Source organism: Oryza brachyantha, chromosome 1 (genome assembly GCF_000231095.2).
Source record: "Oryza brachyantha chromosome 1, ObraRS2, whole genome shotgun sequence".
Taxonomy (NCBI): Eukaryota; Viridiplantae; Streptophyta; class Magnoliopsida; order Poales; family Poaceae; genus Oryza; species Oryza brachyantha.
Window position 1 is genome coordinate 31909635 of NC_023163.2, and position 27646 is coordinate 31937280.

At 43.2% G+C, this 27646-nt stretch overlaps 5 protein-coding genes across 6 annotated transcripts; all 5 read right to left on the minus strand.

The window, feature by feature from the left end:
- Positions 1 to 1239: 1239 nt before the first annotated feature.
- LOC102700301 (probable serine/threonine-protein kinase kinX) lies at positions 1240 to 4198 on the minus strand. 2 transcript variants are annotated; one of them, XR_005811383.1, is made up of 3 exons: positions 2773 to 4198; positions 1615 to 2087; positions 1240 to 1510 (listed from the first exon to the last, which is right to left on the minus strand). XR_005811383.1 is itself a non-coding variant. In XM_040522207.1 (2 exons), the coding sequence occupies exons 1-2, from the start codon at positions 4181 to 4183 to the stop codon at positions 1933 to 1935; spliced, it is 1566 nt and encodes a 521-aa protein (XP_040378141.1). In that variant the 5' UTR covers positions 4184 to 4198; the 3' UTR covers positions 1240 to 1932. The 2 variants fall into 2 exon arrangements, 1 of the variants encoding a protein (XP_040378141.1); XM_040522207.1 differs by having other exon boundaries at positions 1240 to 2087.
- Positions 4199 to 5509: 1311 nt separating this feature from the next.
- On the minus strand, positions 5510 to 10469 carry LOC102723001 (vesicle-associated protein 2-2-like). Its single transcript, XM_006645236.3, has 8 exons — positions 10121 to 10469; positions 8785 to 8855; positions 8263 to 8344; positions 7712 to 7827; positions 6994 to 7611; positions 6348 to 6410; positions 6126 to 6203; positions 5510 to 6034 (listed from the first exon to the last, which is right to left on the minus strand). The coding sequence occupies exons 1-8, from the start codon at positions 10167 to 10169 to the stop codon at positions 5924 to 5926; spliced, it is 1188 nt and encodes a 395-aa protein (XP_006645299.1). The 5' UTR covers positions 10170 to 10469; the 3' UTR covers positions 5510 to 5923.
- Positions 10470 to 16993: 6524 nt separating this feature from the next.
- On the minus strand, positions 16994 to 18295 carry LOC102700588 (chitinase CLP-like). Its single transcript, XM_006646597.2, has one exon. The coding sequence runs from the start codon at positions 18278 to 18280 to the stop codon at positions 16994 to 16996; it is 1287 nt and encodes a 428-aa protein (XP_006646660.2). The 5' UTR covers positions 18281 to 18295.
- Positions 18296 to 20227: 1932 nt separating this feature from the next.
- LOC102700862 (chitinase CLP-like) lies at positions 20228 to 21442 on the minus strand. The gene has a single exon (XM_040519863.1). The coding sequence runs from the start codon at positions 21440 to 21442 to the stop codon at positions 20228 to 20230; it is 1215 nt and encodes a 404-aa protein (XP_040375797.1).
- A 2257-nt stretch (positions 21443 to 23699) lies between these two features.
- Positions 23700 to 24962, minus strand: LOC121053251 (chitinase CLP-like). The gene has a single exon (XM_040519868.1). It carries the CDS (start codon positions 24960 to 24962, stop codon positions 23700 to 23702), a length of 1263 nt encoding a protein of 420 aa, XP_040375802.1.
- Positions 24963 to 27646: the final 2684 nt, after the last annotated feature.

The window sequence follows — 27646 nt, forward strand, 5'->3', positions numbered from 1 at the left end:
TATGTCTCGTTTTTGACAGTGCCCCATGACTTTTTTGATTCCTTGTCAGCTGCATTCTCTTTGACAGAACAAAGAGATACATCAGATTTGGTGACAAAGAGATATTTCAGATTTGGTGATCGAAACACCTGTCTCAAGTTCCCAGGGTTTTTTTAGCCCTAACAAAAGAACGAAATCAACAGTCGCAGAAAGCCCCAAATTCTCCAAATCATTCCCATATATTTCGATCAGGCCGCGAATCAACAGTATGCACATATAATTCTAAGAAACTCGCCAGCAAGCAGAACGAGTTTTTACAGTTCGAATTCAGCATAAATTATTTCAGAAACTGAGCATGCAAATCGGTCAGAAGAAACCTATGCCTGGCTTAAAACCTGGTGGTGGTGGTGGTGGTGACCATCGCCTGAAAGGAGCTATAGCTTCGCCTCAGTAGCAGGGCCCGCAGGGGTACACCACGCAGCGCCTGCGCCGTGGCGGCGTGCACAGCATCAGCAGCAGCAAGGCGAGGACGATGGCGACGAGCAGCCCCAGCAGGTTGAACTCCGGATCGTCGTCAGACTGGCTGCAGCACAGCTTCCCCATGCTCCCTCTCCCTCTCTCTCTCTCTCTCTCTGTCAGAGAGAACGACCAAGAAAGAGGAGAGTTCTTGGAGTTCTTGGCAAGATGAGCTTCTCGGTGAAGAAGAAGAAGAAGAAGAGAGGGTAGTTGAAGGCTTCCTGGCAGTGGGGTTTCTATATCTCAAAGACTCTGAAAGACTCTGGAGTCTCTGGATGGAGGTCGTCTCCGTGTTGTATGGCACTTTGGCTATGGATCCTGGGCGCTTTCAGAGCATCATGTGGGCTGGCTGGCTGTTGAGGCATCACTGTCTGCCCCTTCCATGATGCAACTTCTTTTCCATGGCATGTCCTTTAGGTTGGATATCGGACAAACCAACCAACCAATTCCGCACCAACCATGGCCACTACCCACCAGGCCAGGCCAGATCAGGATGGAGTTTTTGTAGCTTGATGAGTATGAAGTACATTCTGTGTTTTAACTGGTGTTGATCTTCAAGTGTCTGAATTTAATTACTTTCAGACTTCAGTAATGATGGACCTGATCAATGCTGTTTAGCCATGGCCTGACCGGTTCAACCCATGTATTCAGTTGTTGGCACTGTTATTTCATTCGCCTGTGGGAGTATAGCTGATGCACTCGAATACTGAAATGACAAGTTGTGAAAAAGACCAGGCTATATTCTTTTCTAGAACATGTGTTTTTATCTTTTGTAGCTTGCTTCTGATAACAACAGTTCATAAATTTTGATGTATTTACAGGACACTGACTTTTTTGTATTCTTCTCTAACATGTTTGTGATTGGAACAGTTCATAAACTTGATCCATTTACATGACACTGTTGAATATTCCGGTACCAATTATGGGTTTCCACTGCTTCACATGATAATCACATCACTTTGAGTTATGCTACGCACGTCATCAGTTTCCATTAATTAAGAACCACTTGCTGTCACTGTACCATGATTTGGACTGAAATTAGGCTTCCTAATGTGGATAAAGACTTGCAAAGATGGCAGCCAACTGCCAGTACTTAATCTGAATAAAGAACAATCTTACCTGAACTAACACAAGGGCTGCATTCTGACCTTAGACTGCACTGCATTTTTTTCCTGACGGCGACAGATTCAACAATAAAGCGAGATCAACTTACTGATCCCTTGTAGCTGTACTGCATTAGAAGCCAAGAAAGCCATAAACTACGAACTTTTAAATGACGCAACGCGTGCTAATTTAACTTCAAACCAGCAGTCATAATCTCAGTTGAAGTATGTAATTAATCAAACGAGAACAGATATGCATCATGTACAGTTCCTTGCTAATGAAATGACGGGAGAAAAACTGGACATTTTGTTCGGTACGATGCGTCATTTTTTCTCAATTCAGCGGCGGCTCAGTTGGAGCGGCGCTGGCTTCTTGTTCTTGTTCGTCATTCTTTTTGTCCGTGGTGATGACTACCTGCTCCTCTCCTTTTTCTTGCTCCGTTGTTGTGGCCTCCTCCAAATTAATGTTTTGTTCCCCATTCGACTCCCCTGCACATGTGTAGGTGTCTTTATGTGGGCAGTTGTAATTAGCAGCTAATAAAGTTTCTCTCTTTTATTCTTTAAAAGACAATAACAGATCAGCAGAACTATGGAATGCAATTATTCAAGCATGCCTAGATGTTTGGAATTATGTTGTTGAGACAAAATTTTCTAGTCCCCGCCCCCCACCCACTCTGAATTTGATAGCTACAGTAGAGGACAGAATAGCGTGTATCGCATTTGGTAAATGAAATAATTAACATCTACTCTCTATTTTTTTAATTTGATATCGTTTACTTTTGGATCTATATTTGACCGTTTGTCTTATTTAATTTTTTTAAATGCTAAATTATAAGTTATGCTTAAAGTCTCTTTAGTAATAAATTAAATCATAATAACGTAATTAATAATTATGTAATTCTTTTAAATAAGATGAAGGGTCGTAGGCTCAAAAACTAACGACGTCAAATAAAAAACTGAGGGGTACAGCAACAAATAAATTCACTGTCGAGACATATTTTCTGGTGGATTTGAATAAAACTTATTCGATGTTATAAGTATAGGCACATTTTTTTCTGAAATATTATCAAATTTAGAGAAATTTGAGGTGGGACAAAGCTAAAATACCTTGCAAAATAAACAAAGAAAAATATTTATGCATAGAATGTTCAGTGATATGGGAAACTGAGCCTACCATCCTCATCTCTCGAAATGGCAGTGGATATCTCCTCCTGTGTCTCCTGGGAGACGATGATCTCCTCCTGTTCGACCTTGATCTCGTCAACTTTTGTTGTCTCCTGGGACACGATGATCACCTCCTCCTCCTCGACCTTGATGTCCTCCTTTTCGGGCATGATCTCCTCGACGTTGGCTGTCTCCTCCTTGGCCTCTTCTTCTTCTTCTTCCTGATCAACTCCGGTCACCACCTCGTCGACGGCAGCAACCTCCGGTAGCTCTGCCTCGTTTTTCACCTCGTTGTCAGAAGGCTTAGGCTGCTCTGGTTCTTCCACTAACGATGTCTCCTCGGCCACCGGTGCAGCGGCCGGGAAGGTGACGCTACTGTCGTCGTCATGGACCTCGCCGGCGTCGGCGACCGGCCGGGCACGGGCACCGGGGAAGGTGACACTGCCTTCGTCGTCCTCAGTGACGGCGGCAACCGCGAATGTGACGCTTTGGTCGTCATCGTTGGCCTGCTCGTCGTCATCCTCGGTTAACGCCGTCTCGTCGTCGTTCTCTTCGTTCGCCATTTCTTCGTCGTCACCCTCGTCGTCTTTCTCCTCGACGGCTGCGATCTGATCGTTGCTCTCCTCGACGGGCTCCTCCGTCGATGCCTTGGCAATGACAGCCTCATCGTCGTTCTTGGTCTCATCGACGGCGGCGACATTCTCGGTTGATGCGGCATCGTTCTTGGCATCGGTGATCGCTTCCTTTTCCTTGGCGGGTTCCTCCTCCATTGGTACGATCTCCTCTTTCTTCTCAACAATGGCATCCACATTGGTCGGTGTCGCCTTCTCCTCTGTGTCAATGGCCGCTTCTTGATTGCACTCGATGGTCTCATCCTTCTTGGCCTCCTCCTCTTTCTTCTCCTCAACGATCTTCTTCACGGGCGCCGGCGCCGGCGTCGCCTTGGCCGTCGTCGACGTCTTCGTCGTCGTCTCGACGATCACCACGCTGGTGTCCTTGACGACGACCACATCTGCGGCGGCGGCATTGTTGCTCTCCTCGACCTCCTTCTCCTCTTTGATGGCCTTATCGTTCGACGGCTTGTCCTTGGCATCGGTGACCACCACCTCTTCGTGGAGACTCTCCTTGAAAACGACGGCCGAGGCCTCGTCGGACGGCGGCGCGTGAGACGGGACGGCGGTGGCGACGGCGCTGGACTTGCGCCGGAAGAGACGGCGGCTGCACCTGCCGCTGGAGCCGACGGTGGTGTTGCCGGTGGCCACAGCTTCTTTGGAGCCACCGCAACCCATGTCGGCGGCCGGCCGGCGACGTCGAGGAGGAGGCGACGACGACGGCGAGGAGAGAATGTAGGAGACACAAGAATTTTGCAGAGAGAGGACCGGAAAATATATGCATGCATGGACGTGGCAAAATGCATGCATGCATGCATTGCGTTGCAAAATTAGGGAAACCATAAACAAACAAGATGTTGTGACATGTGTTTAGTGCTCTAATTGCAGCTCATTGTTAGTTTGTTAAATCTTTGGCAAGGTTGTAGCTAATTCCAGGTTGCTGGCCTCAAGGTTGTTCTTTCAGCTTCAGATGGAGGCTTGAATTTGCCGTACAAAATTTGGTACTATTTTGTATCTCTAGTGTCAGGGGTACCAAATTTTGCACCAAAAAAAGCTCAGTTCCTCTTCTTAAAATTTCTCTAGGTGTAGTGTTGGTTGACCATAATATGAGAAGCAGCTGTTGGAAATGACTAACTGGAGTAATTTGAGAACTGAATTTTCTTCCTGAATACCTCCTGAAATGCAAGTTGGTAAGCAGAGAACAGTAGTTGAAGCAGAGACCAGAGGGTGAGAGGAGTTGCATACTTCCATGGAAGCCATTGAATGTCAGGTACATGCACTGGCGCATCACAACTACTGTTCTCACTGCACGCCTATAAATTCGCTCTGGAAGGTTGGAACTATTTCTTGCTGAAAAAGCCGTATGACTGCAATTCGCTAGGCTTGCTCCTGAAAAAGAAAACTGTGGTTTGGGTTGAGTTCTTTGTGAAGCTGTAGCTAGCCTTTTCTCTTGGCAAAATGGATCCACATGGGCCTGGAGGACCGGGTTGGGGCCCTCCTGGAGGAGGCCCTGGAGGATGGGGCCCTCCAGGAGGGGGCCCACTACCTCCTGCTGGACCTGGCTTTCTGGGTGGCCCAGGCCCTGGTTCCTGGGGCACTGGGATTGGAGGCTTCCTGGGATCATGGTAAAGCTCTAAGCTGTATAGGAAATGTCCTTGTAACCTTGGGTTGTTGCAATTGCAAAGAAAATTTCAGTTTCAGCTTGCTTAGGAATCCAAGATAGGTGTAGAGTTTGAAGAATCAGGTTATGTGCAGATACAAGTAATCAAAGCACACCAGAGAAATTCTATGCATCAACTCATCAGCGTCTGAATCTCTGAACCTTTTGTGCAGCCTTTACACACTCTGCTGCTGCTGCTTGATCCAGGATTGCTGTGGGATGTTGCTGGGGCGTCCAGGGCCCGGCGGCCCGCCTCCACCTTTCTGAGACCACCCTGATCATGCCCATCTCATGAAATAATGTAATGTGTTTACTATCCATGCTACACATCCTGATGAAGAAACAGTGCCCCACTCGGTTAACACATTGCTGATTGCAGCTTACAGAGTCACCTGTCTTGTAACATGTAATTTACTTACTCCCTAGGTGTGTTGTTGCATAATCTTACCTGTTTGCATTGTAGCAACTTGATGCTATAATGAGGGTTCTGCTTTGGTACCTTCTTGTTGCCTTTCAAATGTTAAATCAAAATACAACCTTGATAGTATGCAAACTAACACCTGCCCAGGGGGAAAACAACAAAGAAAACTGCACCGATTCTAAGAAAGAACCGAATCCAACACACTATAAAAAAACACTCCAGCGAGGCTCCCCAGGTTAGTCTACTGGTGCAGCAGGCATCTATTGGACGGTTCTGTACAGATGTAAAAGCTGTTCTATACACGCAGGCAACTGGCACCCTTGTTATATGCAAAACCATCTCAACTGATAATGGCTAGTGAACACAATGCTAAGGAATGCTCCCCTTTCGAGACTGATGTGTGGCTGCCCTTCAATTCTTGCGACAGACTGAAGCATCCAGCTTATGGATTTTTTGGAAGAAATCGAACTCATAGGCGCAGGAGGTAACCGAGAGAAGTACCAAGAAGCGCCACATAAACCACAAACAGCAGGGGGAAACCAACTTGACTCCTTGGGGTCCCCTTCTTTCGTAAAAACACCTAGCCAAGCCAAGCCAAGCATAATATCAGAATCAGTTGACATGTCACACATGAAACATGGTGCTCTTTCAGGATGAAGTTCAAGCCATACCATTTCCTGCTGTAACTTATCCCGCTCCTGGGTGGTAGTTCTGCTCTCTTCTCTCAGCTTTATTATCATCTTTCCAGCCTGCACAACAGAAGTTAGTGTTTCACTTCAGAAAGTACTCTCTGGAATATAAGATTGAAATTGTAGTTTATAAAATAGTATAAGCTCCATGCTTCAGAAGGATCTGATTCAGAACTATTGATTTGCTCCTGTCCAAAATATTACCTCTTCCAATTTTAGTTCGAGATTGTTAAGCTTTGACTTCAGGTTCTGAACATCTTCCGTTACCTGGTACATACAGATACAGAGCAACTTCAATAAAACTAGTGGGAATGTTGTTTAAGAAACAGCTTGGAAAAGTAGTGCAAAAAAACAAAAACAATTTGAAGATATTTATAAGTGCAGCTTAGTTTTAGTGCGTTGTATCTAGTTGCTTGTGCTATTCACTAAAGGTCTAAAGCTACTTCCATTATAGTGGAAGATAGAAGAACCACACAATATATACTCGATACTTATTTCAATAAAGGACACACTTATCGTGTATGGCCAATTATAGGATGTCCGACACAATTGATGATTAGAAAATTGTGGCCAGAATTTGAATTCATCGTCAGAACAAGTTAGGAGACATAAGACCACCGTTCAAGTTGATTCCAAAGGAAAATTCTTTACACTATTGGAAAACTAGGTGTCGACATTTTCACTAGGATCAGGTGGAATTTTGCCAAAACATAGTCAAATGCTGCCCAAGAACTGTGACCAGCTAAAATTCATCCTAAGACTTGCACTGCAGGCATGCAGTAACTCAACTAATTTTTTTCCTTAGAATTGCTGAAGGGGCATATGAAAATAGTAGAGAATGAAAGCTTACATGGGATAGTTGACGACTCTGCACATTGACAGCCCCTTGCTCACTTAATATGACAGCTGCTTTTGGAAGAGTTTCTTCTAGAGGAGATTCCTTCAAACTTGCTAGGTTTTGTTCCAAAGGATGGATAGATTCCACAGTAACAGAAGGCGTATCTCTTGGAGGGGGCGGAGATTCTGTCAATATAACAGGTGTCTCCTTCAATGGCGTAGGAACTTCTCTCAGGATTGCAGTCTCCTTGACCGGGGAAACAGGTGCAGGGGCTTCTCTCGGGATTGGAGTCTCCCTGACAGGGGAAACGGGTGCAGGAACTTCTCTCAGGATTGGAGTCTCCCTGACAGGGGAAATGTGCACAGGAACTTCTCTCAGGATTGGAGCCTCCTTGACAGAGTAGTGGGGTGCAGGAATAATAACTGGGTCTGTTTCCAGAGGGGGATGAACCTCTCTCTCTGTAACTGGTACTTCATTTCTAACGTTCAACACCTCCTTCAAAGGAACTTCAACAGCTGCCTCAGTGTTTGGAATTCCATTAGTCGGCTGCTCTTCAAAAGGATGAGATGCACTAACAAGGACAACCCTCAATTTACTTTCCTCAATATATCTGCCAGTTTCTTTGGAAAACTGTAAAAAAAAAGGCCAGTAACATTTAAAAGATGAGGAATTAAAAGAACACCCTGTGTACTGCTCTTTCCAGAAAAAGGCTGTATACTTATGTGCTTACAAAAGAAGGAACAAGATCCTCATCTGATGTTCCATAAGGGACAACTGTCGTCTGCACCAAAAATTTGTCTTTTAATTGCATGTCTGGTGGAGCAGTACGTTGTGCTTGCATGGTAACTGCATTCAAGCGAATAAAAGAAGAATTGATGAGAGAGAAGAAAATTTTAACTTATTAGCAAGAATTATAACAGAATCAATAAAAGACAAGACACATCTGTCTAATAATTGCCCTCCCCTAAAACGAAGCACATCATACTTCTTTAATGCACAGTACAACTGAGAATAAGTTCATTACTGCTGAACATTGACCTATAGATGAAAATATTTCGCTATTGACCAATAGATGAAAATATTTTGCTGTTAGAAATCTTTATGTAAATTCCACAGAAAATAAATATATAGTTTTCCAAAATGAGCAAACATATTGTACTTTAACATGCGTGCAGATATAGATCAACAAGGTAAGTAAATATATCTATGCTGCAATAATCATTGCATGCACTAATCAATTATCACCAGTCAGTAAATGCAGTAGTGAGCCACTGAACATACCTGTGAAATCACATGTCGATCTTGGAAGGATAACCCCAGTATTTGGTCGAACACAATATCTTTTAGGAGATGTTGTTTTAACCTAACAAATTTGAGATGACGATATCAGATATAGTCCTGTAGATGCTCAAATGGCAGTAATTATGACTGTTTGATTGACCATAAAAGTACTTATAGAACGCACAATGTTCAGGAAACAAAACAACTATATAATTATACTTATCCCAATCTTCTTATTATGTTACTATATAATTATTCTTCTACCACTTAAGTATACATTTATTGCGCAATTTAAATTTAGAAAAAGAAAACAAGTTGTATGTAGTAGTAGCAGACAAAACAGTATGTATTCTTGGAGGTGCCCGTTTGGTGTTTAACAATTAAGGCTATAGCCACACTCAAAATAGTAGTACTGATGGATACCTTCATGGTTACAGCACAATATCCAACATTAGCACCATTAGGAGATACTTAAGATAATAAATGTGGAATTTGTATTTGTAGTTGAAAGCACAGACAAACCTTGAATGCAACATATTCATTGGATTTGTTGACAAGATGGACTGTACATGAACTTTGCTTCTTCACCTCAACTGCCAATAATAAATGAGATCACAAGTCAGATTATCATTCAAAAATTTGACACGGAATGTGCTTGGTGTCCTATATTGAGCGTAAAATCGACGACTTATGACAATGTAGAAAACGAAAAATTGCATTCACACACCTTATGAAGAACACTCATGTAGAAATTCAAAGTGTAAGATATCATACAGCAGTTAAACGTGTTTGGCCGAATGTTGAAATTTGGAACATAGGCATGGTAGGAACCAGTACAAGCCATCTTGTTCATCTAGTGAAAATTGCAAGGACCATTTAATCATGCACAAATTTGACAAGGACATCACGCAATTCATATGAAAACTACCCGTAGAGGTAACGATAGGATAGTTTCAGATTCATTTCAGTACTGTGGCCTTTCTTCTTTTTTTATCAGCACAGTAATATCTTTTAGGAGCGATGCGTGACTAAAAAGTAAAAACTCTCTAACACCACCACTCTCCGCCCTTTATTATTTTTTAGCATGTGCTTAGCTGCATCAGTCCATTCTCAGTAGCTACTACAACTGCATCTAATCCAGGTAAGCCAATTAGACAAGCAATCAGATCCCTCTCTCACACACAGACGTAGGACTTTACAACCACTCGCACCACAAATCGACCTGTCAGTAACCAAACAAACAGAAAAGGAGCAGCCCACTAAAAAAGCAGCCTTTAAAAAATCCAATACAAACTTTGCATAAAATTCCAAATTCCGAATCATGTTTATAGAATGTTATCGAAGTAACCTACAAAAAAGTTAACAGTAAAAACCAAATCATTAATAGCCTTTTCACTTAACACTTGTAATCTACGAAAAGAAATCTGCCTAGACCTCTAAATAACCAGCAAACAAAATCTAAACCAATTCAGTGACGGCATAAATGAGTGAAACTAAACTTCTCACTCGTGACAGTCACATACAGTACGATTTCGCTACTAATTTCAAAATCACTGAGACCCTAGCACTGTTGATCAGAACAATTGTACAAACGAGAGGCAAACGAAACGAAAAGCTTTTGAAAACATAACAAAAACTGATCTCCAATCAACCCGAGTCTACAAATCCCACCGAGCGACGAAACAAATAACCGCGCGATTACATCGAAGCGAAGCGGGCAGGGAAGTCGCAATTGAAGCACAACACGCATACACGCGTAGCATCGATTCGATTGAAACCGATTCGCCCGTTCCGCGAGACGGATCGGAATTTCCATCTAGCAAGAGGGGGATGGACGAGGCCGGCAGGCGGGGCTTACAGGTGAACTGGAGCTCGCGCGGGTGGATCTCCGCGAGGTCCTGGCCCATCTCCGCCGCACCGCACCGCACCGCACCACGACGAGACCCGGGCGGTCACTCGCACCACCACCAGCAGCACCGCCTCCGCTGGTCGCCGCGCGCAGAAGCAAGCGACCCTCCGAGAGGAGTCGAACCAATCAGCCTCCGCCTCCTCCGAGGCTTTGACTAGGACGGTCTCGGGCGGGAGCGGGGGCGGGAGGCAGGAGGCAGGCGGCAACGGGTTCGAGAAGGGTGGGAGAGGGCGGTGGTGGTGGAGGTGGAGGAGGAGTTGGAGTGAAGTCGAAGGAGACGACGGGATGGCCACCACCACGACGGGATGACGACGAGACGAGGGTCGCTCGCGGCCGTTTTGACGAGAAGACTCGGGGGAAGTTTGGGGGGTTGCGACTCTCGGGGACGCGGAGCAGGAGGCGAGCTTTTCCAGGGTCGGGAGGATGGGCCCACCTGTTACTGGTGCGGGGCAACCCGGTGTACCCGTTTTTGCACATTGCTCCCATACAAAATCACATTTTAAAACTTAAGCTTATAAGCATCAGCGAAAACTTACAGTAATTTTGGAAATGGTATTGGTTTCCATTTCTCACGTTTGTTTATTTTTTATATTTGCTTTAAAATACTAAGAATATATATATATATATATATGCATAAACTATTTTTTATTACTAATAAACGTTACATTATATAATCAGCAAAACTAAAACCGTTAACATACGTATAACTAGTTTTATGGAGTGTCAGCGTGTTGTTTGGAATACCAGTGGGGAGGTTCTTTTAGCAAGTTCAAGCGTTCATTGACTTAAACCCCTTGGGCCTTGGTTGTTTATAGACTTAATTAGTAGTACTAACTATGGCACGTCAATTCTTCTAAACCTTATGATATGTTTATAGAAACGATAACAAGTATGATTTTATAATATGTTTATATAAACTAATAATTTTATGAAATTGTAGTTGAAAATATTAAAGTGGATATAATCATACCTTTTTGGCTCATAATTTAAAATTTTAAATATTAATAGCCAAAATTTTAATTTTGACCAAACCTTATTCAAATAATACCAATATTCTAAAATATAAATATTTCTATGTTGTTTAGCATAGATTCAAAAGATTTCATTTCAATCACTTCAGTGGTCATTTAAATTTTAAAGTTTGAATTGATTATATTATCTTTTTAAACATCTATTTGGATCTAAAATTATTAAAATAATTAAATTATAAAAACCAGTGTAGAAACATTTATATTACGGTGCATAACTTGAATCATAAAAATACTATATTTGGATCGGATGAAGTAGTTATGACCAAATGGAGCAAACTAGTTTGACATTAAAGGATATTTAGGCCCTTGGATGCAAATGTTCAGTTTGGTCTATGAAAGCCGTATGACAGGTGGGTCCGCAGCTTTACCCTCCATGTCGGCAATGACGTGGCAGGCGCAGGTCCGCTGCCACACGGCACGTGCTCGGGAATAGACGGCGTGATTCCGCTCAAGTCATACCAGCATCGACAGAATCGTCAAAAATGTCCAATGGACCGCTGCCACGTGGGCCGGCCCACTCGGTGGTTTTACTGCTACCGAGATCCAGGGGACACCGGCTGCGGATCTCCACGTGGAGATGCAGAGGGTGATGCATCATAGTCACCCATCAATACTGTAGTTAGTAGTAATAGTGGTAGTAGTGTGCACCCACAGAGAGAGTGATGCTCATTGTCACAGTAGTGATGCTCACTCACAACATGGCTTGTAGAGTTGTGGTTGAGTGAAGTTGATGGTTTTGAATCTCTATTGTGAGGTTGTCTGTTGCTTGCAAGATACAGATGGTCTAACTAAGCACTTGCTCTAGAATCATTTATTCCATTCTCTATCTTGTTTTTTTAATGTGTTTTGTATTGCCTTTGTCTCTTGGATGAAAAATACTCTTTCCGTTTTTAAATAATAAATAACGTTGGATATGAGTATTTAGACTTAACCATAAATTACATTTAAATAAATCTATTACGGTGGATAAAAATATGGTAGATCGGGGTATAATACATTGTAATAGTACAGTAGTATATTCAACAAATGGCCAAGGAAGCTGCGCCGTGTGCAGGGGTAGGAGCGACACAACTTCTAGGAAACACACTGCAATGGTTGGGTTCTTTTACATGGATTTTTTCTAGCTTTCACACATGTGTTTCTCAAACTACGGAGAATGTTTGTACCATTAAATATGTATTATAAAAGTCAGAAAATATTTTATCTTCGTCTTCCTAACACAACCTTAATATAATGTAAAAATCTGTCTGGATGGGTCGATTATTGTGTCAACAACACCCTGACAATGTACAGTCCTTTCATCCTCTTAAATACAAAAGCAGCGCAACACTTACCCGTTTTCAAGAAAAAGTATTTGCAAATTTTGCAAAAAAAAAAACACATGTGGTCAAAGTCTTAAAATGAATATGAACTACTCCCTCTATAAAAAAAAAAGAATTCTCCGGTTTCCGTGTCTAACGTTTGACCATCCGTCTTATTTGATAAAGTTTCAAGAAAAAATAGTCACACGTAAAGTACTATTCATAATTTATCATCTAATAAAAATAAAAATATCAATCGTAAAAAAAATTTGAATAAGATGAAGAGTCAAAAATTAAAGGTAAAAAATAAAAAATTAATTTATTTTGGGACGGAGAGAGTAACAATGAAGAAAATGTGCAGTCAAGTGGAGTACGCTCATGCCTCTTCTCTCCATGTCCATTCGAGCAATGATTAAAGTTTTGAGAAAAAACGGTTGTTGAAGTCTTAAATAAGAAAATGGCTCTGTACTCCCTACATATTTTTATGTATGACACCGCTGACTTTTAGAATTATGTTTGACCATTTGTCTTATTCAAAATTTATATCCAAATATGCAAAATTATAATGCATACTTAAAATTTTCTATAATAATAAATAATATTATAACAAAATAATTAATAACTATATAATTTTTTTAATAAGACGGATGATCAAACGTGAATCTAAAAGTCAGCAGTGTCATATAAAAATATATGGAGGGAGTACCATATATGCATATGCATGTTTAACAGAATGGAAGTACGGTAGGATATACAACTTTGGTATTGCGTTGTCTCACAATGAAAAGAAGAATAAAAGAATCTTAGCAAACCATAAGTTAGGGTAGGCAGCTTTGTTAATGTATTATTGCACAATGAAAAGAAGAAAAAGGAAGTCGTCATAAAGAAAATCTTTTTCCCGCAATGATTCAAATGGCATGAGAAACATATTTTTAAAGCCGAGTGATTCTAAAACAAATCATTTCCTAAAAGTTGGCACTATGATCTTCTTTTTCCAATTGTATGGTGATCTAAATTTATAGAATTGTGTTATATAGGTTTCTATGCATGAAGTATACGTGCTTTAGACTTTATTGTGCCATCATAATAATTAATTTTTCTTAAGGAATACCTTTTCCGGGTTATATTGTTTAGTATAATGCTCTTTTTTCTATCAAACTTTTTTTTTTACTTTGGAAACTGGATTTAACCTACTTTGCAGGATTGCAACATCATTAAAATCATGGCATAGAAAATCATGGCATAGAAAAGGAATGATACACAATTGCATAATACTTATTTTTATACAATATTATTGCAGCTGTTTATACTAAAAGAGAGAGGATTATTTATCGAAGTTAAATGTTACTCCTATTATTGCGTACTCATGACGTAGAGTAGGGCTGTATTTGGGTAAGGGGTGGGTAAGTTAACTTACCTGGCATAGAAAACATAGTAAGTATGATTAATTAATTATTAATTATTAAAAATATAAAATAGATTAATATGAATTTTTTAAAACAACTTTCCTGTAGAAATTTTTTTGCAAAAAATATATCATTTAGCAGTTTGAAAAACGTACGCGCGAAAAACGAAAGAGATAAATTAACTTATCCATGCGGCCGAACGTGGCCTAGCTAATCTTAGGATTCAAATTTATCTCAAAATACCTACATCATTGTCTTTTGACAAATTGCAAGTTTTTTAGTTTTTCTTCTACCGTAGCAAATGATGTGAATTTTGAGTGTCTTTATACAAGCAAAATCTGCCTTTAAAATGCATTCATAAATCAGTAACTAAAATCAGCTCGTACGATTGTGTGGTCATCTTGCACTTGTTTTGGTACTTGATTTCCTTCAAAGGTATTACTCTGGTTTTGTTCTACGGTGGTTGGGGCCTTGCTCTCCAACCGACCGCCGGCCACTCGTATTTCCTGGCTAGTGCTACCTCCGTACTAAAATAAACCAATTTTTTACTTTTTACATATAATTTTTGACTCTTTGTCTTATTTAATTTTTTTATTGATATTTTTGTCTTTATTAGATGATAAATTATAAATAGTATTTTACGTGTGACTAATTTTTTTCTAATTTTTCAAATAAAACAGATGGTCAAACATTGGACACGGAAACTAGAGAATTAATTTTTTTTAGACAGATGGAGTACTATTGTAGCTTTTCGGTCCTTTTTTCTGGAACCGGATTCTCTATAGTCGACTTTCCTCTGCAACCGCCACTGACATGTGGGCCCGGGAGACGCTGGGCCCACATGTCAGCGAGGATGCTCTCTGCAGTCGACTGCAGAGGGATCCCAATCCTTTTTTCCAGCCAAACCGCTCCGAGAAAACGAGAGATTTCCATCCGGTGACCATCACGCTTGCTGACAAAACCGAGGATTGGTGTATCTGATATTCTGATGGACGTTTTTACAGATGTTTTTATATGATAGTTGCTTTAGAAAATCAAATAAATATATACATTTAAAATTTAAAATAATTCATACTTAATTAATTATGTGCTATTATCTTATCTGTTTATCACTCCTTTTGTTGAACCGAACGTACCACTCTAGTTTTATAATTCTTATCATTTTGAAAAAAAACTTTTAAAAAACTTTGATTATTAGAATATCTAGTTTAAAATTATTAGGAGATACACATACTGATGACCGTGAACTTTACTACAAATAAATTTATTTATTTATTATATATTTTAATAAAAATTATGATTAAAGGAATATTTAAAAGACCATGTCGAGTACGAGACTATAAGAAACAGCAGACTAGATAGAGTACTCCATCGGTGGATTGCTCGAGTGAAAGGAAAGGTTTGAAAAATTAGTCTGAATTCTGATGATGGGAGAGGAGGCAGACGCTGACATGATGACGTGAATGGCCCAGGCTATCAGGATACTGGGATCTTTGAGTGGGTCCACCTAAGCGGCCTTGTGCTCGTCGAACGGTTGCCATATCACAAGCGAGAAAAACGCCATTTTGGTTCCGTTAATTATTTGGTCCAATCGAATTTACGTTGCTCGATCGTAAAAATGGATATACGTGCCACCCATCAACTTTTAGTATTAGTTCGATGTATCTTCCTCGATTGATTTTAGAGCAGTTTTGATACTAGTTCGATGTACCACCTTCGTCCATAAATGGCGATGTTGATTTTTTTATGCATGTAATTTTTACATAATTATTAATTATTTTATATTATTTCATTTATTATTAAATATACTTTTATGTATATATATAGCTTTACATATTTAATAAAAATTGAATAGGACGAATAGTCAAACGTATATAAAAAAGCCAATGACATCAAATATTTAGGTATGGAGGGAGTATCTCTTATCTGTAATTATAGTCAGCAAAACAATTAAAACTTAATGAGCCACGTGTTAACAGAGTTTCCATCTAAAAAATCTATGAGGGCTCACATATGGGGAAAATTGTCAAAACACCACCCGTAAAGGCAGCACTCTCCAGAACGTCATTAGTAAAAAAAACCCTCCAAAACACCACTAGTAAACAAGATAGTCATGCCAAAACGCCAGAATTCACAAAACAGACACTAAAAGTGACCATTCCACCCCTAAGCCTTGTATTAGCCATATGTTATTCCAGAAATTAATAAAAATTATTTATTTTTGAATAAATAATCATAGAAAATATGAATAATCGTTTTTTCAAAAAATACCATGAAGTCTTCAAAAAGCCATATATTATTCTAGAAATTAATTTTTTTGCACCAAAAAATAATTATTCATATTTTCTACAATTATTTATTCAAAAATAAATACTTTTTATAATTTTTATTAATTTCTAGAATAATGTCTGGCTAATACAAGACTTAGGGGTAGAATGGTCACTGTTAATATCTATTTTGTGAATTTTGGCGTTTTGGCATAGTTTTGTTGTTTACTAGTGGTGTTTTGGAGGGTTCTTATTTACTAATAATGTTCTGTAGAGTAGTTTACGGGTGGTGTTTTGCCTCTCGCATATGAGAGGAGATCGTGGGTATCGACTCTCGAGGAACATAAATTGGACTGGGCCGAAAGTTAACGGAACCAAGATGGCCTTTTCTCTATCGTAAGAGGAGTCCCCCGGCCCATGATCATCGTCTAAATGGGCTGAAACTAAGCTGACCGCATCCATTCATTTCTACCCAACTAAACAGCACATATTTCAGAAAATTCAGATAGTTCAGCTTCATATGGAGGTGCACTTCTTGTTACTCCAACCGACAGTTGCCGGAGCCGATGAAATCGAGCTGACAAATTGACACATTTTATTCTTGAATTTGAACTAACACGGTACTAGTAGGCTATAATTTTAAACTTAGCTGCCACGTGTCCATACTGCAGACGATGGACGACGACACTAGAAAAAAACACACTGAGATTTATCATCACCTCACCAGAGAATAGCTGAGTTAATTAACTGACACGTGTCGAAATGGCAACAGCACACGGTCGCATGCGTGCACAGTGTCAGTGAGCTTCACTTGCAATCAATGGCTGCCCATGCTGAAGTCGAAGTTGCCACACCTGGTCATGGTGCCGAGCAGCAAGCCGCTGTACCCGAACTGCCACTTCTCCAGGTCGAACACCACCAGGTTGTCCTCCATCTGATGGCCCCCGATGATCACCGCCGGCGAGTGGTCCACCGCCGGCGTGGCCGTGGTCCCCATGTCGACGAAGGCGAGGCACGCCGCATCCTGGCTCACCTCCACCACGGCGCTGGAGCCGACGATCGTCCAGTTCTGGCCGCCCGCCAGCGTCAGGTCGATGCTCGCCGTGTAGAGGCCGATGCGCGTCGACGGCAGCGCCGACTTCTGGTAGCACAGGTCGAACGGCTTCGTCGCCGGCGCGCGCGCGAAGCCGGACGTGGCCTCGGCGAAGGCGTCGCGCACCGGGCGGTAGATGTCGGAGCGCAGCGCTGTGTATGGCGTCGCCGTGCTCAGCGCCACGCCGCCGGTGCCCTGGCGGGCGCTGAGCGACAGGGCGCCCGGGGGGAGGGGGACTTGGACGTTGTTGACGGCGACGCCGGTGACGCCGATGTAGTAGGCGGTGTTCTTGGGGTTCTTGAGCAAGGCGGTGTACCGGAGACGGTCGCTGACCTGCTGGGGTGGCGCGGCTTGGAGCCAGAATGGGCCGCCGCCGAAGATGGCCGCGCCGTCTTCGCCGGCGGCGGGCAGGCACAGCGCGAACTTCTTCTCCACCTTCATCCTCCCAGCGACCTGCAGCGGCAGCGACAGGGGCGCCCGGGACAGGCCGGCGACGCCGGCCGCACCGGAGGGGAGCGACCCCATTACCGACGGCGGCGCGCACGACGCGACGGCGGAGAGCGACACCTGGAACAGCGGGCTCCTGCCGTCGGTGGCGTTCGCCGAGAGCTGCACCGTGGTGAGCTCGCCGTACCCGCACTGCCCGTTCGCCGGGTTGTACGCGGTGGTGGAGCAGGCGCAGTGCCCGCCGTGGCCGTTGTTGTCGCCGGGCGTGTACTCGCAGTTGGGGCGGCGGCTCCGGCTCGCGACGGCGCACACGCTCCCGCCGCACGGGATCAGCCGGTACGGCGGCATGCACGTTGTCCACACAAGCGAGCCGGCGAGGTCGAGGACGAGCTGCGGACCGGGACCGCCGTTCCCGACGGAGGCGGTGTAGAGGGACGTGGAGGGGTCCTTGGCGAGGCGGGTCAGCACGGGCCGGTGCTGGTCACCGCCGGCGGCGAGCGCGCACAGCAGCGGCGCCGCCATGAGAGAGAGAGCCAGCGCGATCTTGTAGCTGGACGACGACATGGATGAGTAAATTTTGTGGGTGACTCAGCATGCATGCGTCAGTGACCGTCCGCTTATTTATAGTGACGTGTCTACTTGGATTTTTTTATTTAATTTTTTTCGAGGGTATTGGAACTTCAACTTGGCGTGTATACGAAGTCTAGGAAGTACATCTGCACGTGCTCTTTGTGCTGATTAGCTTGGACAAATACATCGTTGATAGTATCTTATGGGGTTTGATAATACTTACCATTGGGCTTGCGTACGCCACTTTGAATGAATTCACCGATATCTGGGAAGGATATGGTAATCATCTTATCTTATTAGTTGTAAAAGTTGCAACGCCAGCTTCGATTCTCAGCATCTCTCGATAGCTAGTAAGGCTGTATTCTTCGATGTAGATAAAAACGAAAGATAGATGATTTTGTGCTAACTATTTTATGTTATAAATAATAAAATTAACTATTATAGAGTTGAAAGTCTACTTCGAAAATATAAAATGATAAGTTTCTATTTAAAAATATTTATAAAAAATATGCATAGTTTAGAAAAAAAAAATAAAAACGGAACTCAGTCTAACTAGCTAGTCACGTTTCTCACGAACAATCGTTCGTAATATGATTTTATATGACCAAATGTAATTTGCATGCGTTTTCGTTTGCTCCTACCGGTGGATCTGCCGCCCCATGTCGAAGTCGAAGCTTGTGTACATCGGTGCCAAACGCAGATCCTCTATCTAATATACGTCACATGACACTTTGTGTCACTTGTATGTGACTTATACGTGGATCAGTACCAATTGTTGCGGTCCAGGGCACCAAAACTCAATTACCGTGTCCACAATCGCTTGGGCTCCTTTGTGCGGCCCATTTATCATGTCGGGCTACCGGGGAGAGTAGGCCCACGAGAACCAGTGCAAATTGGAGCTATTAGTTTCCTCGTATGCAGCTAGCTCACATTTTTCCGGTTTGGCTATAAATCACCCGAGTGATTTTTGTCTTAAAATTACATAAATGTAACTATAATATAATTACAATATAATAATATAATTATAATATATTAACTCCATTTCTTAATATAAGATATTTTAGTATTGTCTAGATAGATTCACGTGTATGCTAATAAATCTAGGCACAACTAACAATCTTACCGTACGAAACATAGGAGCAACTAGCATATAATTTTAATGCAACTAGTATGTAATTACAATATAAATAGAAATAAATATGTATATTTTTTTATTTATATGTGACTTACATGTTAGTTATATACTAGTTATATTTGTAATAGCATGCTAGTTAAATTATAGTTGCATTGTAATTATATTATAGTTATATTCCTATGATTTTAAGAAAAAAAAGATGATTTATAGTCACTCCCCCATTTTTAAAAAGTAAATATTCTTGAGTGGATATGAAGTTTACTAAACTCCGTGCACGTGCTCACCTTGGTACTAATTTACCTTAGACAATTTCCTTGTTTCTACACTATTATTTGGATTTCTTTTTCTTGGTCAGAGTGAGGCTAACTTTGAAGTTTGAGTAGGCAGCATTGCACGCGATTACATAGATCAAAGAATCAACTCACTAGGTTCCCTGAAAAATTGCTCACCCTAGTTCTCATTGCATTGCACACATGGCTGCTGATCTCTGCTACGTGTAACAGTGAAACTTCTCCCTAGTTGCAGCTTATGATAAATTTGATTTGCTCCATTTTTCAGAGAAGCACTTCGTTCCTGTCTCCAATAATCTTGCTGCATTGAAACAAAACAATGAAACGTGCCAGTAATAGTTTTGGTGCACTGCTGCTCTGCTGGTTGCTGTTCAAGAAATGGTAGCAAGAGCCAGGACAAACGTGACTGCGTTTATTTTCATTGCGTTTATTTTCTTTGCTAACCACAAAATGGTAGCAAGAGTCTATTAGGTTTGGAGAAATTTCGTGGAAATTTTAGAGGAATTCAACTGCTTCCTACGAAGAGCTTCCCATGGTGAAGTTGAAGCCGCCGCAGCCAGTGCGGAGTCCGGAGAGCAGCGAGCTGATCCCCAGCGTCTCCTTCTCCAGATCAAACAGCAGCAGGTTGTTCTCCATCTGGAACCCGCCAATGGCGATCGCCGGCGAGGAGGGCCCCATCTCGAGGAACGCGAAGCACACGGTCTGCTCGTTCACTTGCACCAGCGAGCTGCCGCCGGGCAGCGTCCAGTTGTGGCCGCCGTCCAGCACCAGGTCGATGTTCGCCACGGCGAAGCCGAGCCGCGTCGTGCCGAGCGCCGACGCCTGGTAGCACATCTCGAACGGCTTCGCCGGCGGCGTCACGCGCGGGATGCCGGATGTGGCCGCGTCGAACGCGCTGAGCAGCGCGCGGTAGATGTCGGGGCGCAGCGCGGTGTAGGGATCGACGGTGCTCAGCGTGACGCCGCCCGTGCCGCGGCGGACGTCGAGGTCCAGGGCGCGGGGCGGGATGGGCACCGCCTGTTGGTTGACGGCGATGCCGGTGACGCGGAGGTAGTAGGCGCCATTCTTGGGGTTCTTGAGGAAGGGGACGGGGTTCCGACGGAGACCTTCGGCGAGCTCCATGGGCGGCGCCGCTAGGAGCTGGAACGGCCCGCCGCCGAAGATGGCCGCGCCGTCGCCGCCGCCACTAGGAAGGCACAGCGCGAACTGCCTCTCCACCTTCAGCGACGACGCCACCTGGGACGGCAGCGACAACGGCAGCCTCGACAGCCCCGCGACACCGGCGGCGCCCGAGGGAAGCGACGCCAAGAGCCCGCCGGGCGCACACGACCCGAACGCCGAGAACGAGACCAGGAACAGCGGGTTCTTGCCGTCGGTGGCGTTGGCGGAGAGCCTCACGGCGGTGACGTCCCCGCGGCCGCACCGGCCACTGACCGGGTTGTACGGGTAGGCGACGCAGGCGCACCTCCTGTCGCCGTAGCCCGGCCGGCCACCGTCGGAGTGCGCGCAGTTCGCCGGATGGTTCCGGTTCGCGACCTTACACACGCTGGAGCTGCAGCGGATCGCGTGGTGCGCGGGCGGGCACGTCGACGACCAGAGCAGCGGGCCGGCGAGGTCGACGACCAACGGCGCGCCGCCGCTGCCGACGGAGATGGTGTACAGTGAAGTGGTGGCGTCCTTGCCGAGGCGCGTCACGATGGGCCTAGACGGCGGCCGGCCGTCGACGGCCATTGTTCTCGGAGGTGACAGTGCCACGATCAGAAGCGAGAGTGCGAGCCATGGGAGCACACACGCGTTGCTGCAGTGTAACGACATTGTAGACGCGTGCAGCTTTGTAATGGTTTTGACCAACGCCGGTGAGCTTGCTACTATATACATAGAGAAGGGATAGATGGAAATGGGATTATAATGGGATATCTGTCCAACCAGTTGTGAAATTTTTAAAACTATACAAATATATACTAATATGTAATATATTATTTTACATATGTCTAATTTCGACATTTATAATCAATAAGAAAATAAACAAATTGAATTTTGATTACTATACAGAGTCATATGTGTTTTTTTTCAACTTGCAAAGTTAAATTTATTCTTATATAATTGTATATGACACATTACACTATCGTATTAATTTTTTTCAATAGTTTACAACAATTTAAATAATATGCCTGAGAACCAGAGAATATCCTATTATGTCACCCCATATTTTAGTTTTTGCTTATACACTACTGCCTCCGTCCCTAAATATTTGACGCCGTTGATTTTTTTATGCAAGTTTGACCATTCGTCTTATTCAAAAAATTTCAAAATTATTAATTATTTTTATATCATTTTTATTTTTAAGTATACTTTTATGTGTATATATAGCTTTATATATTTTTTTTAAAAAATTAAACAAGACGAATAGTCAAACGTATATAAAAAGTCACCGGTGTCAAACATTTAGGGATGGAGGGAGTATATGCTAAAAATTTGAATTTTTAACTTTAAATTTAGAGTTGATTTTGATTTTTTTCATCAAATTTTATTTTCAGCATTGACTTTTAAATTGCTAGGAATATATATATATATATATGTTTTATTTACAAAATATTTTTGTTTACAAATATATTGTTTAGTTTTTTTATAAAAAAATCCAAACCACCACCCTTTGAAATAGTTTTTCAGATATAGGGCGTGTAAGTCGTGTCGGATAGCGTACTCAGGCCGTCAGGCGTGAGATTTGGGAGCAGTGCAAGTTGCAAACTTTTGTAACGCTGAACGGTCTTCTCCCGAGGGATAGTCATTGATCAGGACGCGTGGGTTTTGGGGCCATGGATCCTCGTTTCGAAGCTTCGGGTAACAACGCGAGTAAACGTGGTTCCAAAGTTAGTGATGGTGAGGACAGATGGATCGTCAACGGCTTCGTGTCAAGTCAAGCAGCGGCGACGTGATCACCTAACGCTGATTCGCAAACCCAATTGCATTCCGATACAAAATTTAGGCTTTAATGACAGACAGGCTTTCTTCCAATCGTGTCTTATTTCCTGAGCATGAGTACATTAGAGCAAGTAAGCGTTGCTTTAAAAATTATTACATTATATTTATGTTTATGTTAACAATAGAGAAAAAACGGGCTAAAATTTATAGCTACAACATAAACTTTAAGATAATAACTATGTTAAGAAGTGAATCATAGTAATACTAATGACATGAGTGTGTATATTTGAACGTAACTATTGGATAAGTTAGTTTTACGTTAGCTTTTAACAATATGAAAAGATCTTAGCGCTATTAAGTTAACTTTTGTATTAACCTTGCTTCTAAAAACTCCTCAATCTTTTTAGGAATTATGCATCGCCGTCATTACTTTGTTTTTTTTATAAATATTAGTGAAACCACTTATTAATGCTAAAAAGTATAATTTATAGATAAATATTTATATACATGGTGACCTGAAATTAAGGGACGTACGGTATAATAAACTACGGTAAGAAAATAAAAACCTAGAATCAACTTTAAATTTAAATTTTAAAATTTAATTTTAAACTTAGAAATATAAGTATAAGCGAAAAAAAGAAACACAACATAATTTTCATGTCAAACAAACAAAGCAGATTACGCGAAAACACACTAAATTTAAGCTGCATGTGTGACTTGAACTGTGAGAGGCTGAGAGCCCTAATGTTGATTCGCAAACCCAATTACGTTTCCAGACAAAATTTAGGCTTTAATGACAGACATGCCTTCTTCCAATTGTGTCTTATTTCTTGAACAGGACAAGATTAAAAACTCCTCAATCCGTTTAGGGGATTTAGAGATACAAAATGCATCGCCTGATCGCCGTTATTATTTTGAATTTAACTTGGAAACATAAGTATACCGAAAAAAAAGGAAGAAGCAGCACTTAATTTTCATGTTAAAAAAACAAAGCAGATTACGCGAAAACACACTAAAATTAAGCTGCATGTGTGCACTGTTGCAAGTGGGTGTGGAAACACAAAATCTATGGTGTGCCCCATGCGAAGTTGAAGTTGCTGCACGTAGTCCGCATCCAGTAGAGCAGCCCGGTCGATCCCATCGTTCCCTTCTCCAGATCGAACACCAGAAGGTTGTCTTGGAGCTGAAACCCGCCGATGATCACCGCCGGCGACTCGTCCATCGCCGGCGTCGGCCCCATCTCGACGAACGCGAAGCACAGCGTCTCCTCGTCCACCTGCACCATCGTGTTGGCGCCGAGCAGCGTGAAGTTACTGCCGTCGCGCAGCATCACGTCGACGTTCGACAGCGGAGGCCCCACGCGCGTCCACCCCAGCGCCGACGCGTCGAAGCACCGCTCGAACGGCCACGACGACGGCATGCGCGGGATGAGGCGCAGCTCCACGTCCAGCGCCTGGATCAGCGCGCGGTAGACGTCCGGCCGGAGCGCGGTGTACGGCGCCACCGTGCTCAGCATGACGCCGCCGCGGCCGGTGCTGGCGTCGAGGGCGAGGGAGTCCGGGGGCACGTCGGCGCCGCGCCGGTTCACGGCGATGCCGACGGCGTCGAGGTAGAGCCTGCCGTTCTTCGGGTTCTTGGTGATGTTGAAGTAGCCGAGCCTGTCCGTGAGCATGCCGAAATCAGGCACCGACAGGAGGTGGAACGGCCCGCCGCCGAAGATGGCCGCGCCGATGCCGCCGCCGGGGAGGCACAGCGCGAACTTCCTCTCGACCTTGAGCGACGCCGCGACCTGCGACGGCAGCGACAGGGGACCGTCCGACAGCCCCGCGACGCCGACGGCGCCCGGCGGCAGCGACCCCAGGAGCGAGTCCGGCGCGCACGCCGCGTGGACGGGGAACGCCACTGGGTACAGCGGGTTCACGCCGTCCGTGGCGTTCGCCAGCATCGGCGTCGTCGTGACATCCCCGCGAGCGCACTGGCCGCTGATCGGGTTGTACGGGTAGGCGGAGCACGCGCACAAGCCGCCCCCGCCGCCGCCGGCGGTGCAGTTCCACCGGTTCTCCTGCACCGCGGCGGTGCACACGTCGGAGCGGCACGGGACGGTGGCGTGCGCGGCGAGGCACGTCGACCAGAGCAGCGGGCCGCCGAGGTCGAGGACGAGGCGCGAGCCCGTCTTGACGGACATGGTGTAGAGCGAGGTCGAGGCGTCCTTGATGACGCGGACCAGTATAGGCTTGGGAGCTTGGTACGTATCACTGGCTAGCGTCCATGGCGACGCCAATAGGATTAGCGACAGGATGAGTGAACAGCAGCAGCGTGACTTCGCCATGGCACTGTACTGTGAGTGATTTCTACGAGAGCTTTCGATCGTTTGATGATTATATATAGTGCAGATTTGGTCAATTACAGTGTGCAAGAACCAAATTTGATGATTATATGGATTGCACATATGTAGTTGACTGTAATTAATTTGAAGCACGCAGCCATATATGGTAATTGCATTGTTCGCAGTGTCACAGATGTCGTAAGTCAGCCTAGACTACAGTGAGTGGCATGCAGGATGGATATATACAGCGCTTGTCTCTGCAGGAGTTGACTAAGGTCCTGTTTCTTTCGACTTAAGATTATTATAATCTAGATTATTAAGTCAGATTATTATAAACTATATTGTTATAATCTGTAGTAGAATAAGCTATGGGTTGTTTTTTTTTTCGAGATTATTAGAGTCTAGATTATTGGGTTTGCAAGTCTAAAGAGTGAGTGGGGTGGCATGGTGGGTAATTTTTCACCCAGTAAGCTAGAAAAAGCTCACCTAAATGAGCTTATCAGATTATAATAAGCTGAGCTCTGAATTATAATAAACTACTTCAATAAATTGTCTGTTTCTTTCAGCTTACTTCTAATAATCTGGATTATAATAATCCCGAGCTGAAAAAAACAGGGCCTAGGTGGGTGATCATTTGGTTTTTCTAGAAAAAAATAAACAATGTATTTATAAATAAAAAATATTTTATAAATAAATCTTATATATATATATATAGGTTTAAAAATCAAGACTGAAAAATAAACACCGGTGAGAAAAAAACCCTAAAATTAACTTTAAATTTAAGATTGAAAATTTAAATTTTGAATTAGAAGTATAACTGAAAGTAAAAAGATAGGGCGTAAATAACGTGGATTGCGATAACATTGACTGACTTGAATAATAAGATGTGAAAAGATCAAAATTTCCCAGAACTGAATACAGTACTGTGTTAAAGATGGGTAGCTGCCGGTTTAGGGAAACCCGGGCAGCTGCAAACCGATTGGAATCTGTGGAAGCATGTAGGAACGGGATCCCTGCAATAGCATGGTGCTACGGTAGAGGCTACAGTACGATTCATTTGATATACCCCTTAACCGTTGGATCAAAACGGATGACCGAGATTTATCACTACATCATTTGCTATTTTTGGTTATTGTGCTCCAGCACTTTTCATATGGTTCATGGCATTGATTTCATACTATTCATGTCATTGATTTATTGTTCTCCTTACATAACATTGCTCCTCTGTAGTACTACAGAGGATCTAGACGCAGGTAGGTAACACATGTAAGTATTCCAAAGCCATCGATCGTGATATGCTTACCTTCACACTCTTCGATCTTATTGTTCGTTAACAGATGACATAATGTTATTTTCGATAATTTATTTTATTTAAGGATTACTTTTTTATTGTGATTTGAACTTTAAAGAACGTCTTATATTTTATATGGGACTACTATGCGGTGGGATCATGTCCGGCTATAATAATACCCTTGAGGTATTAGGTGATATTTATGAGGTAACTATCTCAATAATAGTTAAAATCAGTCGATACTTATCGAAACAAACAACGAGAAAGAAAGTCGGATGGATATGCATCCTATAGCGGTGTAGCCAATGATGAGGAAGAAAGCCAAAGTTTATACATTCTATCGCCAACGCCAAGGACGAAGAGAGAAGGGGAAGGTGAAATGTATACCTCTAGCCAAGAGGAAAACCACCAAATCTTATCCATCGTGAAGAAATAATGCCAAAACATAAACGGTCTCTACCATCATGACTGTGCAAAAGCCTCTTGGCTTCTAACTATCTCATCGCTGTTATCGACGTCCCATGCCCACCAGCCTCCACTCTCTACTCGTCACGGTCGGTGGCACACCAAGCCTGTCGGTCTAAGCTACCTTTATCCTCTCATCGTAATAGAAAGAAGAGATGAGAGAGACCTTTTTTGCACTTGCAATCTCCCAGACCACATCACTTTCTGAAACCTCGCGAGTGGTGGTGGCGGTGGCAAAGGTTCCTCTTGACCGGTCAAGCCGTGGCAACATGCATACTTCTATCTATATCTATAGATGGTCATAAGGCTTAAGGCCCGACGGCCCGATTCACATCACGGCATAGCTCTATAGTTGGGCTGATGTTTTGGCACGATGGGCCGGCCCGGTACGACCTAGTCTAATTAGTAAGGAAGAAAACGTTATTAAGTAATCTAAAATAGACTTAATTTAATCATACAAGGCTTAGCTCAAAGAGAAGAGGTATTTAAAATATATTTATTATATTATACAAGACACATCCCAAGGAAGAGAGAAGAAAAATAGATTTATTCACTAGGCCCAAAAAGGTGAGTGAGAAAAAATATACTTATTTGGTGCACAATAGATCATCCTGTCTTTAGGCCGACTCGACATAGCCCCATTGTTATTAAGTTGTGCTTGGGCCTTCCGTGCAACTCATTGGTAAGCACGGCCCCACCCGGTGCATTGGTCGGGCCGTGCCAACCCAACAGATTTTGGCACGGGTCCAGCATGGGGCCTGGCGGCCCATCTAACCATCTGTACTCCTTTCCATACGCTCTCGTGGATTGGTGGTTTGGTATTAACATAAGCCTATACCGGCCATCACGTGCAAGACAAGATCTCACGAAGCATTCCTAAAGTTGTACTAAAATATTGAATGAAATGAATGACAAAATGTCACTAAAAAGG

Bases quoted from the DNA above. Each gene is read 5' to 3' on its own strand.
- LOC102700301 (XM_040522207.1), bottom strand. From the start codon at position 4,183: ATGCATGCATTTTGCCACGTCCATGCATGCATATATTTTCCGGTCCTC. The intron at 2,088-2,772 runs GTAGGCTCAGTT...ACACATGTGCAG, and splicing joins CATTTCGAGAGATGAGGATG to GGGAGTCGAATGGGGAACAA.
- LOC102723001 (XM_006645236.3), bottom strand. From the start codon at position 10,169: ATGGGCCAGGACCTCGCGGAGATCCACCCGCGCGAGCTCCAGTTCACC. The intron at 8,856-10,120 runs GTAAGCCCCGCC...TATTATTGGCAG, and splicing joins GCGCGAGCTCCAGTTCACCT to TTGAGGTGAAGAAGCAAAGT. The intron at 6,204-6,347 runs GTAATATTTTGG...TCTGTTGTGCAG, and splicing joins TCGAACTAAAATTGGAAGAG to GCTGGAAAGATGATAATAAA.
- LOC102700588 (XM_006646597.2), bottom strand. From the start codon at position 18,280: ATGTCGTCGTCCAGCTACAAGATCGCGCTGGCTCTCTCTCTCATGGCG.
- LOC102700862 (XM_040519863.1), bottom strand. From the start codon at position 21,442: ATGGCCGTCGACGGCCGGCCGCCGTCTAGGCCCATCGTGACGCGCCTC.
- LOC121053251 (XM_040519868.1), bottom strand. From the start codon at position 24,962: ATGGCGAAGTCACGCTGCTGCTGTTCACTCATCCTGTCGCTAATCCTA.